At 37.7% G+C, this 14398-nt stretch overlaps 4 protein-coding genes across 6 annotated transcripts; 1 reads left to right on the top strand and 3 right to left on the bottom strand.

Moving 5' to 3' along the window:
• Nucleotides 1-277: 277 nt before the first annotated feature.
• On the bottom strand, nucleotides 278-4584 carry LOC140774407 (guanine nucleotide-binding protein-like NSN1). Of its 3 annotated transcripts, none has more exons than XM_073117397.1 (10): nucleotides 4469-4584; nucleotides 4249-4290; nucleotides 3924-4168; nucleotides 3542-3656; nucleotides 3286-3468; nucleotides 2934-3148; nucleotides 2312-2573; nucleotides 1448-1627; nucleotides 1136-1350; nucleotides 278-858 (listed from the first exon to the last, which is right to left on the bottom strand). In XM_073117397.1, the coding sequence occupies exons 2-10, from the start codon at nucleotides 4265-4267 to the stop codon at nucleotides 517-519; spliced, it is 1776 nt and encodes a 591-aa protein (XP_072973498.1). In that variant the 5' UTR covers nucleotides 4268-4290; nucleotides 4469-4584; the 3' UTR covers nucleotides 278-516. The 3 variants fall into 3 exon arrangements, with proteins under 3 accessions (XP_072973498.1, XP_072973499.1, XP_072973501.1); XM_073117398.1 differs by having other exon boundaries at nucleotides 3286-3462; XM_073117400.1 differs by having other exon boundaries at nucleotides 3286-3459.
• A 736-nt stretch (nucleotides 4585-5320) lies between these two features.
• On the top strand, nucleotides 5321-8151 carry LOC140774244 (protein neprosin-like). Its single transcript, XM_073117158.1, has 7 exons — nucleotides 5321-5923; nucleotides 6029-6115; nucleotides 6220-6435; nucleotides 6584-6748; nucleotides 6839-6892; nucleotides 6993-7139; nucleotides 7575-8151. Exons 1-7 carry the CDS (start codon nucleotides 5747-5749, stop codon nucleotides 7950-7952), a joined length of 1224 nt encoding a protein of 407 aa, XP_072973259.1. The 5' UTR covers nucleotides 5321-5746; the 3' UTR covers nucleotides 7953-8151.
• A 159-nt stretch (nucleotides 8152-8310) lies between these two features.
• Nucleotides 8311-9266, bottom strand: LOC140774463 (dehydrin Rab15-like). Its single transcript, XM_073117472.1, has 2 exons — nucleotides 8941-9266; nucleotides 8311-8858 (listed from the first exon to the last, which is right to left on the bottom strand). The coding sequence occupies exons 1-2, from the start codon at nucleotides 9190-9192 to the stop codon at nucleotides 8577-8579; spliced, it is 534 nt and encodes a 177-aa protein (XP_072973573.1). The 5' UTR covers nucleotides 9193-9266; the 3' UTR covers nucleotides 8311-8576.
• Nucleotides 9267-10912: 1646 nt separating this feature from the next.
• LOC140774936 (bZIP transcription factor 44-like) lies at nucleotides 10913-12357 on the bottom strand. Its single transcript, XM_073118124.1, has one exon. It carries the CDS (start codon nucleotides 11678-11680, stop codon nucleotides 11213-11215), a length of 468 nt encoding a protein of 155 aa, XP_072974225.1. The 5' UTR covers nucleotides 11681-12357; the 3' UTR covers nucleotides 10913-11212.
• Between the last annotated feature and the right edge of the window lie 2041 nt (nucleotides 12358-14398).

Raw genomic sequence — 14398 nt, 5'->3', positions numbered from 1 at the left:
AATTTTGTGATTTAAGCACTCTCAAATATCATTACTTAAAATAAATTTAGAAATGGAAAACGCCAGATTGTCAATATTAATTAAATAACTTCATTTACAAAGAGATAAAAATAAGTTTTTTATTTTCCTATTAAATTATGCAATATATGTTGTAAAATATATGACTGCAAATGTTAATTTTATAGGACTATACACAAACAAACCTTTTATTTTATATTGGGCAAAGATAACTACTTTGATCAAATATTGCAATCCACTTTTAATCTGAATTTGAAGATATTTGTAATGATAGAACAATTACTCAACATAATTTAATTCAAAACTCCTCTTAAGCAATACAGATTATTAGTTTAGAAGGATCTGCCGTGCTGTACCACGATACAAAAAATCTCTCTCATGGCAAAAGCTTGATGCTCTAACAATGAACCATTTTGAGCATTTCTGGAGGCCTTCGATTTCTCCAGTTTTTGAGCGAGAAACTTCCACATCAGATTGCAGAAAGCCCACTGACCTTTTTTATGCATCTAATTCAACTCCAGACATTGCTACTTTCTCATCAGATTCATCCCTATTGTCATTTTCATCCTCACCAGCAGTGTCGGCTTCGCCTGGATCCTTCATTTTGTAATCTACCTTGAAGTCATAATCAGCATCCATTTCATTCAGGAGATTTGCTTTCTTTGCCTTTCTCCGCTTCTTCTCTGCTCTTCGCTTGTGTGGATCTAATATGCCCTCAGCAGTATATAACTTTTCATTTTGTCTACTACCACCGCTGGGTTTAATTTCCGTCTGGTCTTTGGAGACGCAAGCCATGGGTTCATCCACACTCTCAGGAATATCTGACTGCTTCATGTCATCCTGGAAATATCAAGCTATCAGTCACAATTGGCTTGTGGATGAGCACTGTTATATCTGAAAAGCATTATAATTTATTTAATATAATCTTCTTAAGACATGCATTGCCTGCAGTAATGCTATAACGTACATAAATCATGTATAGATACTGACAGTAATAAAATTTTCAAATGAAAGATCTGAAAAACTAATACTGGTACTTCTGGGGAAACTAAAGATATACTTTAAACTAGAAAAATATGAAAAACTAGGATTGCCAATCAGATACAGAATTGATCACCTCTTCTTGCATCTGCTCGTCAAATTTTGGAGGAGAACTAGGAGGAACTTCAACATGACGGAAATCCTCCACTGATGCTAGGCTGCCAATAAAGGAAGACTCGGTTTTATAAACATCGTCAACATCAAATTCTTTCCCAAATTCAGTGACAATGACTGCATCTGAATTATCTTCTTGTTCCCGGGTAGGAGGTAATGTGTAGTATGGAATTTTACCTATAAAACAAAGGATAAGGCATGCAAATAACATATCAAGTAAGAGAAGTCTCATGTGAGTAATAAATCAAGTGATGTAGAACAGGAAGAAACATACCCTCATTCCAGTCATGAAGCACAATCCTGGCAGCAGCTGCAATGTCCACTATTCCACCCTTCTTTAACTTACCCCTAACAGTTGCCACCTTCAGAAGAAAGTCATCAACTGAACTAAAGCTCGGCAACTTGTATAAGGATAATAATCTCTCAGCTGGGCAAAGCTTGAGGATCTCCTTCACTGTATTTTTACAAACAAGTCACAGTTGAGAAACATTAAAAGTCAGCAACAAAAAAAAAAAACTCAGTTCTGAAAGTTAATGGACTGCTTTTAGGCAAAACAATGTTAATAAACTTTTACTGAATGTTCTCAAACTAACATGAACCCTCCAGAAATTGTGACAACATATCTGTGAAAGCAAAATCAGACAACCAGCAGATAGAATAATAAACCATCCTTGTTATATATTTACTCAGGAAATTAAAGAACAATCCCTCCAGGAAGTCCTCTAGACATGAGAACATTCTAGATTAGCAAGACGGAAAATTTATAGGCATTTGTCTTTTCCGTGTACCCTTTGCAGGGTTTAATTAAGCTAATAGAATAAATCAAGAAAAAGAGTGTTAATTAAGTCAAAGGAGTAATGTAGACACTGATAAAGTGGGATAGAAGGCTCTGATATTGCAGTTGATATAATACACCAATTTTTTAACTGATTTGAATTTACAATTTAAAAGCCAATCAAAATTAATATTTCTCCTATAAAGGGGTTGATTAAGTGTAGCCTTCAAAACCACCAGCAACTATTCAATAGATCCAGCAATACTAGTTATACATAACTGCTAACAAAAGCTACAAAAAGCCCAAAGTTCACCAAATAAAGTTCAGTTATATTAGTGGAAATAAGTTCATTATAAAAATTACCAGGACTAACTGGATCTTCTAGCTTCTCAATCCTTTTGCAGTTGCGAAGGGATACAGAGACATCACCAGAAGACTTTAGCATTACCACACCGGGGCAGTCAAGCAGCTTCACCTTCTTATCTAATTGAATTTCTTGCATAGATTTGGTAACTCCTGGAGTAGCACCAACATTAACCACGTGTGATCTCTTCAAACTGTTGATCAGACTACTCTTACCAACATTAGGAAGCCCAACAATACCCACCGTAATTGATACTTTGAGCTATCACAGAAAACAAAAATATATTAAAACCAAATAACAAGGTTAAAATAATTGCAATGACACATTATAGGACCAAAGTAAGCATGACATTATTCTATAGATGAAACTTGATCCACATTATGATATAAACACCAAGCTTTATATGAGGATGCAGAACATGAAACAGAAAATAAAGGTTGAAAGTGACGAAATAAAATAAAACACAGTTAGATTTCTTTTATTTTAAAAAATGCATGATCTTTTCCTTATGAAACTTTCATGTTAAAACATATGTTCATGTTTTCTGGTGGGCAGAGATAAGGTTACAATCAAGACATCCTCATGTCCAGGCGACCTAAGAAAAATTTGCCATCTCCTTACCTCATGGCTTCTGGTATAGTTCTTTAACAATTTGATGAGAGTTTCAGCACCAAGACAATCACTAGTTTGAAGGATATTGCTTGGTTTAGCAGCCTTTGAAGATTTCCAACCCAAATTTGACCTTTGCTGTTGGGTACTACACTTGAAAGCAACTGTAGGTAATTCTTCTCTTAGATACTTGAGCCATTTCTCCACAGCCTCCTTTGGAACAAGATCTGAAGTAGTGCATGAATAAGATTATAAACAGGGAGATGAAAAAACTGCACTTTCAGGTACCTCTTGTTAAGACCATGCACCACGATATAGATGACTATATACTGGCAATATTAAAGATATGAAACAAAACAATTACCTATCTTGTTCAAAAGCAATACAATGCGCTTGTTTGGATCTGCCTTTAATACCATCTTTTCCATGTCAACACAACGTGAACCAAGGGGATCTCTTGCATCAAGAACCTCCACAATTACATCTGATGCTTCTATTACTTTCACCAGCTCCTTGTAGAAAGATCTTTCAGAATGGTCTGCTGAATCTAACAGTTAGCAATATTAAAAAAAAAAGTCTTTTGAATAGGTTCAAATTATGTTTTTTCAGAATTAAATTACCATGGCTTTTTGCGAATGCTGGAGCTTCTTCGATTGTACTACTATTTGCAAACTCAAGACCTTTGTCAGAAGCCATATCATTATCGTCGAGCAGACCAAGCTTCCTCTTCTGAGCCTGCCAGCACACAAATTTCCATTCATTACTTACTCATGGACATCCAAAGGAAATATTACAATGAAATGCATATAATGTTTTTATTATGTTTCAGCCTACATTCATCAACAAATTAGCCTGAAGGTGAAATCTTTATCTCTCAATACGGATGGAAATCTAACCTTCAACGATAATTAAGTAATAAAAAATTCCTCAGGATACTGTAAATTATTTAATAAAAACAATTAGAAAACACACTGAAATTGAAGAGATCTATTAAACAAATACCCTCTCCTTTCGAGCAGCCTTCTTCTGCTCGAGCTCCTCCATGGCACGGGCTCGCCGGGCCTCAAGCGCCTTGAGCTCCTGTTCCTTAAAAGGCCAGTCATTGGGAATTCCAGGATCTTTCTCGACCTTCTTTCTCTTATTGAATCCAAGCTTCTTAGCTTCTTTAGCCTTCTTCTTGTGGTGCGCCTTCACCTTCCGTAAGACCTTGTGCTTCTGCTTAAGGGACACCCTCTTACTCTTGCTCTCTACAACCAAAATCCATACTCCCTTATACAAATATAAAGAAATTATATAAATTATAAAAAAACTCTTTTTTATAACTTACTTTTGCTCTTCTTCACCATCTTTCACCTCTTCAAATCTGATCCTATAACGAGGAAGAAGCAAATAACAAACAACAACATCAATTGATGCATTTGAAAAAAGAACGATCTTGATATTAAAACATTTACACACACGAATAAATAAAGACGAAGCAGATTAAAATCCAAAGAAAAAGGCGCACTTCTATGCAGAGAGAGAGGGAGAGAGTAACGATCCCATACCCTTGGTATAAAGAAGAGATAGAAGCTTTGGCCTCTCTAGGGTTTTGGAAGGAAAGAGGCCAAGGAGACGGGGGGAAGTTGTTTCGTCTAGGGTTTTATACAAGGAGAGAGGGACCGAAAGTGTTTTGGTGCGGGCGGACCAGTTCGGGTCCGTCCGGGCGCGCCCGAGAAATTTGGATGCAGGCGGAAAAGTACATAGTCAAAGGGATGTTTTCATTTTGCACCCTATATTATTTTGATTCATTTCTTAAATTTTCAATAAAACTCCGTGAAAGTACCCGTATATATTTTTTTTTAAAAAATAGCACCTTAGTAATAAGTAAGGTGTTTTCTGTGATTTAAGGGAAAAACATAAGGATCAAACTATAATTAGTGAAAAGAGCGAGCAAAAATCATAAAAATTATAAAGCAGAGTTTGAAACGAAGAAAAATCCTCGTCTTATACTTCTTTCGCAGAATTCACATTTATGTTCTAAACTCTATGTAAATTTTAATTTTGGTCCCTGGTCTCTGCAGCTGTGCAGCACATTAGCAGTAGCAGCCTACCTGTTGAGTTTACAGAGAGAGCATAGTCAGCCCTATACTTGTTGAAAATTACAGAAGGGCCCCTAAAAGCAAGAGATCTTTCGTATTTACTTAAATAAAACTCAGATTAGAGATCTAAACAGATCCCCTGCAATTAAAGATCATCTCTGACTTCTTCTCTTTTTCTTTCCTGGGTCTTGTTTTTATTGTCTTTGTTTGTACAATTGACGAGCGAAAGACACTCCTTTGGGTTCATTTTCTCAAACCACTGTAAGCTACACGTATTATGGAATAGAGAGCTTCTCTTGGGAGCAGAGAAAGGTTGCTTAAGAATCATCATGTCTTCTGCCTCCTCCAAGACCAAAGAAAGGAATAATCGAACCTCAAAGCGTGCACAGCCAAGCCCCAAAGAGAGAGAGAAAGAGAGATAAAATAAAATTAAAAAGAAGAGAAAAGCCTAAAGTTGCAGGCCTCACCGAGTTATATTGATTACCTCACCTCCTCCTAAGAAGATAGAAAAGAAATGGGGGAAAAGATGGGTCTCTTGTTCTTGTTGTTGTTTGTGTCATTTGATCACTTCTATGAATAATTAATGTGTTGGAAGTGGAGCAGTTGCGTAGAAATGGAGCTTGTGTTTCTTTGGAGAAGAACAAGAGGGATTCTTAACAAGGAGACAAGGAAAGATATGCGCTCAGCTACAAACAACTCTAGGAGAAGAAGAAGATTCCCAGATCCAAATCAAACTCTATAGGAATGGCTTCTGTCCGTAGTATCTTCTTTGGGCTGCTTCTTCTCCTTGTTACTTGCCCTGCTCTCTCTGCTTCACTAGCAAACAGCTCTTCTTTCCATCCGAAGGAAGAAGCAAGGAAGTATAGGAGGATAAGAGCTCAGCTAAGAAGGCTTAACAAGCCTTCTGTAAAGACAATTCAGGCAGGCACAAACTAATCTCCAGTACCCAACTCTGGCATTCTTGTTCTCTTCTCCTTTCTCCTTTTCTTAGTAGTAATCAATGTGTCTTTCTACTGGATGCGATAGAGTCCAGATGGAGATGTTATAGACTGCGTTCCATCTCATCTACAACCAGCATTCGATCATCCAAATTTGAAGGGAGACAAGCCACAGGTACAATTCATTCATTAATACTTTTTTCTTTCTTATTGATTCAGTTATGTCTCTCTCCCTTTATCTCTCTCTCTCGCTATATGATGTTGATTCCTATATTGTAGTTGCCTCCAAAGAGACCCATTGGCCATAATCCTACTGCTGGGACAGTGAACCATGGCTTCCAAATATGGACCTTTTCCAATGACTCATGCCCTGAAGAAACCATTCCAATCAGAAGAACTACAGAGGAGGATATCTTGCGAGCGAGCTCTGTGAAGAGGTTCGGCCGGAAACCGTTTGCCAGAGTGCGGCGAGACTCCAGTACCGGCAGCCATGAGGTTAGCCTTGAGAAGTTAATAGATTGTTGGTAGATCAAAGTAGAATAGATATGAACTCAGTGATAGAGAACAGAGTCTTCACTAGAACAAATTTCAAATGACTTAATATTATCTTGGAAACCAATACTTAGTCATGTACATGTTACAGCATGCAGTAGGTTATGTTGTGGGAGATGAATATTATGGTGCAAAAGCTAGCTTAAATGTGTGGGCACCAAAGGTGAGCAGTTCATCAGAGTTCAGTTTATCGCAGATATGGATCATTGCAGGATCTTTTGGCAATGATCTTAACACCATTGAAGCTGGATGGCAGGTGCCTACTTACTAAGTCCATTCCATTACAGAGCTAGAACCTGAACTATTTTATATTCTGCCAGTATAACTTGCCTTTCTTCTTCCTCAGGTTAGCCCACAACTATATGGAGATAATTCCCCAAGATTCTTCACTTACTGGACAGTAAGCACACTCTTAGTTCTTCGATTCACCAATTTCAAATTAATTTTTCTACCTGTATATAAGTGACACCAATATGTACTAAGAGTTCGCTAAATTTCAGACAGATGCATATCAGTCCACTGGGTGTTATAATCTACTATGCTCAGGCTTCGTGCAGACGAACAATAGGATCGCCATCGGCGCGGCGATCTCACCAACATCGACATACAACGGCGGCCAGTTTGATATTAATCTGCTCATTTGGAAGGTAAATGTCACTGCATCAATGTATATATTAACTCACTTCATAATCTATAGTACATTACAAAAAGAAAAAGCCAAGAACGAGCTACTACTTACCTCAGTCGCAGTCACCCTTAACGACTATCTGCCCTTGAGTCTAGAAAATTATTGTGGGCATTAATTATATGAAAACCTGCCTCCATTAATTAATCATTTTGAGTAGTAGGGGACCTTGATATGGACCTGATATTAGAGATTATACACACTAGTCCAGATTTCAATTAGTAGGCTCCCTATATATTATATATATTCCACTACCTATCTTTAGACATCATATATTTCTGCTTCAATGTTCCCTTATGTGCAACATTTCCATATAATCTATGCATACTGTTATATATTAAAAGTAATCAACTAATAGCATTTCACCATATATATAATTTTGCGTACATATGTATAGGATCCAAAACATGGGAACTGGTGGCTAGAATTTGGATCAGGGATACTTGTTGGATACTGGCCATCTTTTTTGTTTAGCCACTTAGCGAAGCAAGCAAGCATGGTGCAGTTTGGAGGAGAGATTGTTAACACCCAACCATATGGATTCCACACTTCGACCCAAATGGGCAGTGGCCATTTTGCTCGAGAAGGATTTGGCAAAGCTTCATATTTCCGGAATTTAGAAGTTGTTGATTGGGATAACAACTTGATTCCATTGACCGATCTCCAAGTCATGGCTGATCAGCCGAGCTGTTATGATATACAGGGAGGAATCAATAGAGTTTGGGGGAACTACTTCTACTTTGGAGGTCCTGGAAAAAATACAAGGTGCCATTAGAGAAGGTTGAACAATTTTGTTTTTGTTTTTTGGGTTTGTAACAGGAGAGATACTTGTTTGCTTGATGGGTTGACTCATGTAATTTTTTCTTTTTCTTTTTGAGATTATAGGGGGAATAGATACACCAAGTGTGGTTTTTTTCTTTTTTTTTTTTTGAGTTTAATATAGGTCCCTTGTTCCTATGTGAGAACGCCATTAATTAAACACCCACGTCAAAGGACTTCGGGGGTTGCAAAAGCTTGACGTCCAAGCTACGTGACGCCTAAATTAGTTATATTTGTCACTAACTCCACGAGTGATCGATTAATTTTTGCGTGGAATTATGAACCTCGGAGAAATACACAAGACGTACCAGATATGAACATAAAGGAAGGAACAACATTATATTATGTCGATCGAATAGTAAACAACATCCCAAACAGAAAAAGGAAAACAAAAAAACTAAAAAAAGAACATATCAATAGCCAAAACAGACGGCGTTACGTACTGACTCCAAAGCGTAGCAAAAGCTGCGGTTGCTTAGACTACAACTCGTCAACTTCCTTACTACTTATTTCATACAAGAAAACACACTGAAACATACATGCATGCATGTATGGGAGGCCCTTTTACGTGTGTAGGATCTCAATGGTGGCCAGGGAGCTTCTCCTTGATCTTGTCCATTATGCCCTTCTGCTCATGCTGGGTGTCATGCGTGGTAGTAGCTCCTCCCATATTGGTGGTAGTACCTCCTCCCGTATGGGTGGCAGGACCTCCTCCCATATGGGTGGCAGGACCTCCTCCCATATGGGTGGCAGGACCTCCTCCCATATGCCCGTGCTCCTCTTGCTTATGTCCACCTGGAAGCTTCTCCTTTATCTTCTCCTTTATCCCCTTCTTCCTACGTCCACCTTGCCCATCATCCTCCTACATACATAGTAGTCTCATAAGATATATATAGTTCTATGTGATCTTTAAAAGAGTAAGAAGAAACCGATGACGAGCTTACCGAGCTGGAGCTGGAGCTGGAACTACCGGAGCGGTGGAGGATACCGTGTTGCTCCTTCTTCGCCTGCATCTGGCCGCCGCTGGCTGCCACCCCCTCGTGTGGGTAAGTGGTGCCGTAGCTCCCGGTGCCCGTACCGAGCTCGCCGGGGGCTAAACCGTACCCACCGGTGCCCGTACCGTGGCCGCGGGTCTCCGGGATTGGATTACCGTACTCGTCGACGCGTCCCCCATGCTGGTGCTGGTGACCCTCCATGTCTTTCTCCGGTAAGATTGCCTCCTCTCCGAAACTGCGCGCTGTGAGATTGTGATTGATAAGGGACAGCTGTGAATTTTCGATGAGGAGATACGAGGCAGGCGGTGGTTTATATAGAGGCAAAGGATGGCGGATTTGGCTTCCACGTAGCCGAGTACGTGTGCGGACATGCTTGGGAGAATGTCTGGCATGCAATGTTGCAGGCCACGTAGAGGGAGGTACGTGTGCAAGAGTTGAACGGGTTAGGTTCACCAAGAAGCGGATGGTCTGCAGTGCTGAGTGCAGGAAATTTACGCAGTTGGTAGTTTGGCAGACAGCCATTGGGTGAGATCTCAAACGTCACAACAGTACGAGAAATCGACAAGTAAGGATGCCTACCAGGGAGGCTCAGACTTGGTCAGTTGGTTGTTTCAAATCCTAATCTTGTTCAGCAACCAGTCAACAACTACGTGTACGTCTACGGACTTCCACGAAAACGAACGCCACGTGTATCATTTCTCCTATTCTGAAGGAACAAAATAATCTGAACCGTCCGTTTGGTTGGAGATTAAAAAAAAATAGAAATCAATATAAAATATTAGTTTATTTTACAATAAATCAAGAAATTTATTATAATTTCTTGTTGGGTGTTTATAATTTATGTAATAAAAATATCATCACAAATGGACATCTTATATCATTTCTTCCACTAGAAATATATTACTAAATATATCACAGTCATATTACATTATTTAGTCCGAATATAAACTATGATATATCACCACAAATAAATGAGAATAAATCTAAAACTTTTATATTAACTAAAAGAACTTATTTTTTTTTCGTGTTCTAAAACCTTATCACATATTTGACATAAATTATTTTCAATAAAAAATATATATTTTGAAATAACTCATTTATTATCCCCAACCAAACAGCCACAAAGACTTCAAAACTTCCCACATGCGAGTTCACGTTCAACTCACTTTGCAAAAGCTGGGAAAAAGGAAAAGGAAAAAGAAAAAGAAAAGTTCCCTCAACACTCTTGCAGAGAAAAAGAAGAGGCTTTTCTTAACTATGACTTCAGTGTACCAGCATATTGTGTATAGTGTCGTAAATTATAAGATTCACTGTCCTCCAAAATGATTAAGTTTCTTGTGTCCCTCTAGTAGTATTGACTCCAAGCATAAGCATAAGCATGTTTAACACTGGATTCATGTTAAGTTCTTCTCCCATACACTTCCTTTCAGGTGGTTGTTCAGTATAAAATATAACTCTAGAATTATCCAGTTAGAGAGAGCTACTAAAGAAATAAACAGGAGACGTGTTTGTGAATGAGAACGTGAGTATCTAACTCAACTTAGTTCTCAAGTATTTGTCCTACATATTAAGGTTTTATTAGGTTTGTGTTCTTAAGAATAATTTTATGCATATGTAAATTAGATATATCTAGAATTTTACTTCTTCTTTTTTTGTTATAAAATTTAATGATTTTTCTAGATAATTTATATAAGAATTTATGTTTAATTATTAATTATGAATAAGTATATTAATATATCAAAATATAGGTAAATAAATATTTGATTATAAAATATATTTAAGAAAATTTTAATTTATAAATGAATAATATTTATGGACGAACTAAACTACACCTAAAATTAAAATAAGTACCAATATATTTTTCGTTTAGCAGTAGCATTCCAACGTTATATCATCTTGAGAGTGGAGAGAGACAACGAGAGAATACAGTAGTGGTTCTGATGCATATTATACTAAAATTCATACATAGACCACAACCATTAGCCATATACTATTACTACTACTACTACTACTACTACTAGTCTACCAGAGACATCATCATGACTAAATACAAATCACCTCTGGTCCTAAAACTCTCCAAAAAGGAAAGGCTACAAAATATCTCCATCCATCCACCCACCCAAACCACAACCACATAAAGAACACCACTTGCTCCACCAAAGACCACTCACTAACTACCACCTCCTCTCAGTCTCATAGATAGAAATAAAGGCAAATCCACCTACAAGTACTGGGACATCTCTGCTGAGGCCATTATAGGGTGGCTCTGGCTCATCACCTGCACCAAACTCCATGGATGATCCATGAAGCCACTACTACTACTGCTGCTGCTGTTGTTAATACTCCCAGTGATGATCTGATCAATGATCTCATTCAAAGACTGCAGCCTATTGCTCAGCTCCAGTACCTGAGTCTTTAGCACAGAGTTGTCACCCTCCACAGCCATGTAGTTCTGAGTGGTGATGGTCAGGGCTTTGAGGAGTTGGTTGTTGTCTTTCCTCAGCTGGCTCAGCTGACTTGCCAGATCATCCAAATGCTTCTGCTTGCGCATCCGGGATCGCCGCGCGGATTCGCGGTTTGATAGCATCCTCCTCTTCTTCTTTTGATCCATTAAGGTTTGCAAATCTTCGTCTGAGCCAGAGTTATGGAGCAGGCTGGACCCGGAGGAAGTGCCACTTGGAGATGCCATGTCGTGCTAGTAGTGATAGACTTAGTTCACTTATAATTCACTGGTTGTATAGTATATAATTTGTGAGAGCTAAAAGAGGAGGAGATCTGAGGAGGTCACGGAGAAGACATAGAACCAGTAGAGGAAGACGACCGAGAAGGATTGGACGAGATGGGTGCTGTGCCGATTTGCCGAGTTTATCATAAAATCTGAGAAGAGGAACTCACTTGGAATGGGCGACATCAATCAAGAACATCAGAGTGTGGCCAGGACTACCAAATACCACTCTGATTCTATATCAAGGTGGGATTTTTACAGTAACTTATCGACCAAGAACCAAATCTAAACGATGGGTTCGTGGTTTTAGACCCAGAAACTAACCGAAGTTTAGGGGAGAAATTTTGGCAGAACCTCCCCTCAAAAAGCCGAAGCAGGGATTTTTCTTTTTTCTTTTTTCTTTTTCCACCGACCCAAGCGAAACAGAAGCACGAACAATCGATTCAGCAGATCGATTTCCGATTTGGATCGAAAATTTCAGATACCCAACTCGAAAACACAAAGTATCCTAAGCAGAAGAGATCATTTAAAGTAGAAAAAACAGGGGAAAGCCGCTGATTAAAGAAGAGAGCAGCATAACCTTAGGGTAGGAAACCTTACTAAGGGAGAAGGGGAGAGGGGAAAAGGGAATTGGGCAACGGAAAGGGGTGGAATTTATAGAAGAAACTGGGAGAAATAATTGGGAAGGAGGTGGGGTAGGTGGTGGTGGAGAGAAAGGGAGAGCTTTGGAATCTCCGGTGGCTGTTAATTTCACGATTCCTCGAGGGAGAAAATCGGAATTTGCCCACAACAATCCAAATCCAAAGCCAACCCAGTGGGATGACGATATACAACACATTATTAATAAAAAAGGAAGAATAATGATCAGAAGTAGTAAATATAAAATTCTAGTTAGTGCTGGAATTAAGGACCAGGGCTGCTTAATTAGCATACGGTGGTGTCCTTTTAATTAACTCTTTTATGCAATCATAATTGTTATGTACTAATAAATGTAATTAAAGTTTGGAGTTAGGACCACATAGGAAGGCATTCGCTAATAAATTGACAAGAAACGTGCACTAATTTGTGCCAATTAGATACCATACCATCAAATCTGGTCGCTATCTTTTTAAAGTTATTAGAGCCCAGTAGTTGTTATATCTCATCCAATGTTGGTGGAGATCAATTGTTAATTAAGTGATATTAATATTTATAAAACGACATATTCATAATTGCACGAAAAATGTTATATAAAGTTTATTAACATATAAAATATTTTCGTCGTCAATAATATTATAAAGGGCATGCAGATCACTAAAACTAGTTGAAAGGTAATAAAATGTTACTTCTAATGTCTCATATGCTTTGGCCTAGATTCACACGTAAACTAGTTTCAATTAATATAGTCTAAGTTAATATAATTTAAACTAGATTAATTAATGGGATGTTAAAGTACAGTCGGTTGTATTTAATCGACTGTCATGATTAATTTCCGGGAAATCGAGTGACATCACAGCATGGAATCTATAAAGCAACAGAGTGCTTAATTTATTCTTAATGTAAAGAAAGGGAAGTGGGGAAGGTTTAGGTGATGCACCATTTTAGTCCATAAATTATTCTCTGAGAATTACGTTTGCAGACTTTGAATCTATACGTGTTTATATATATAATTGTATTAAGTATTATAATCTTATTGATATGTAGATTGAACAACCGAACAAACTTTATTAAAAAAAGGATTTCAAAATTTATTAGAGAGGCTTATATTGTATGACTGTTCTCTGAGTTTAAATTTCAGTGACAACAATTTAATTGGTCTACTTTAAACTTGTAAAACTAAGGAAGAACCAAATAAAGAAAAAATAAGTGCACTTCTGTTTGATGAGAAAGGTCAAAGGTGGCAATATGTTCTTCTACTTTGTTTTTGATGAGAGAGAGAGAGAGAGAGAGAGAGAGAAAGAAAAGAAAAGGAAGTAAGCCAAGTAAGCCAAGTAAGCCAAGGTCATTGGTGATCATCATTTGTAAAGCTGAATACTTCCAAGTGAAGTTAGGAATTTTATGGTTGGTGGTGTCTTCTTCTTCACCTGTTTTCCCTCACAATGACCCATCTGAAGGGAACCTTAATTAATTCCACAGGAGTCTCTCAGGAGAGTCAAAAGTGCGTCACTGATGAGAGCATAAAGGCTGGACCTTTAAAATATTTTTTCAATTAGTCTTCACGCAAGTGAAAGCACTGAGAAATATTCTCTACTAATAGCTTTAAAAGGTTTATTAATCATATTATAGCTAAAGCATTACCTTTTTTTTTTACTGACTTATAGAAAATAAACTTGGGAATAAAGTATATCAAGGTCATGTTTGTCGGTGGATTTCTAGTTTAAGTGGCCAACATTTTCCAACTTGATGTAAGAATGGTATAGTGAAAAATGAAATAATTTAGATAGACTCTCTGATCCTCTCACTGAGTAGTTTGTAGTAGAGTCTCTAATATTTTTTTAACACTTGCTGAAAGAGATTGGAATCAACTAAATGGTATTCTGTCACACCTCTAATTAACTATAACTATTTGGAAGCAGTAATCTGCCTATTTGAGATTTTCCATATGGATGCCATCCTCACTGGATTCCATTAACACATACAGCAAAGTAAGTAGCTATAGTTCTCAACCACCTTCTAAACAGTATAAAGAAAAAAAAAAGAATA

Source organism: Typha angustifolia, chromosome 13 (genome assembly GCF_048772165.1).
Source record: "Typha angustifolia cultivar Huaian chromosome 13, ASM4877216v1, whole genome shotgun sequence".
In the NCBI taxonomy this organism is placed as follows: Eukaryota; Viridiplantae; Streptophyta; class Magnoliopsida; order Poales; family Typhaceae; genus Typha; species Typha angustifolia.
This window is presented reverse-complemented; position numbering and strand designations above follow the sequence as displayed.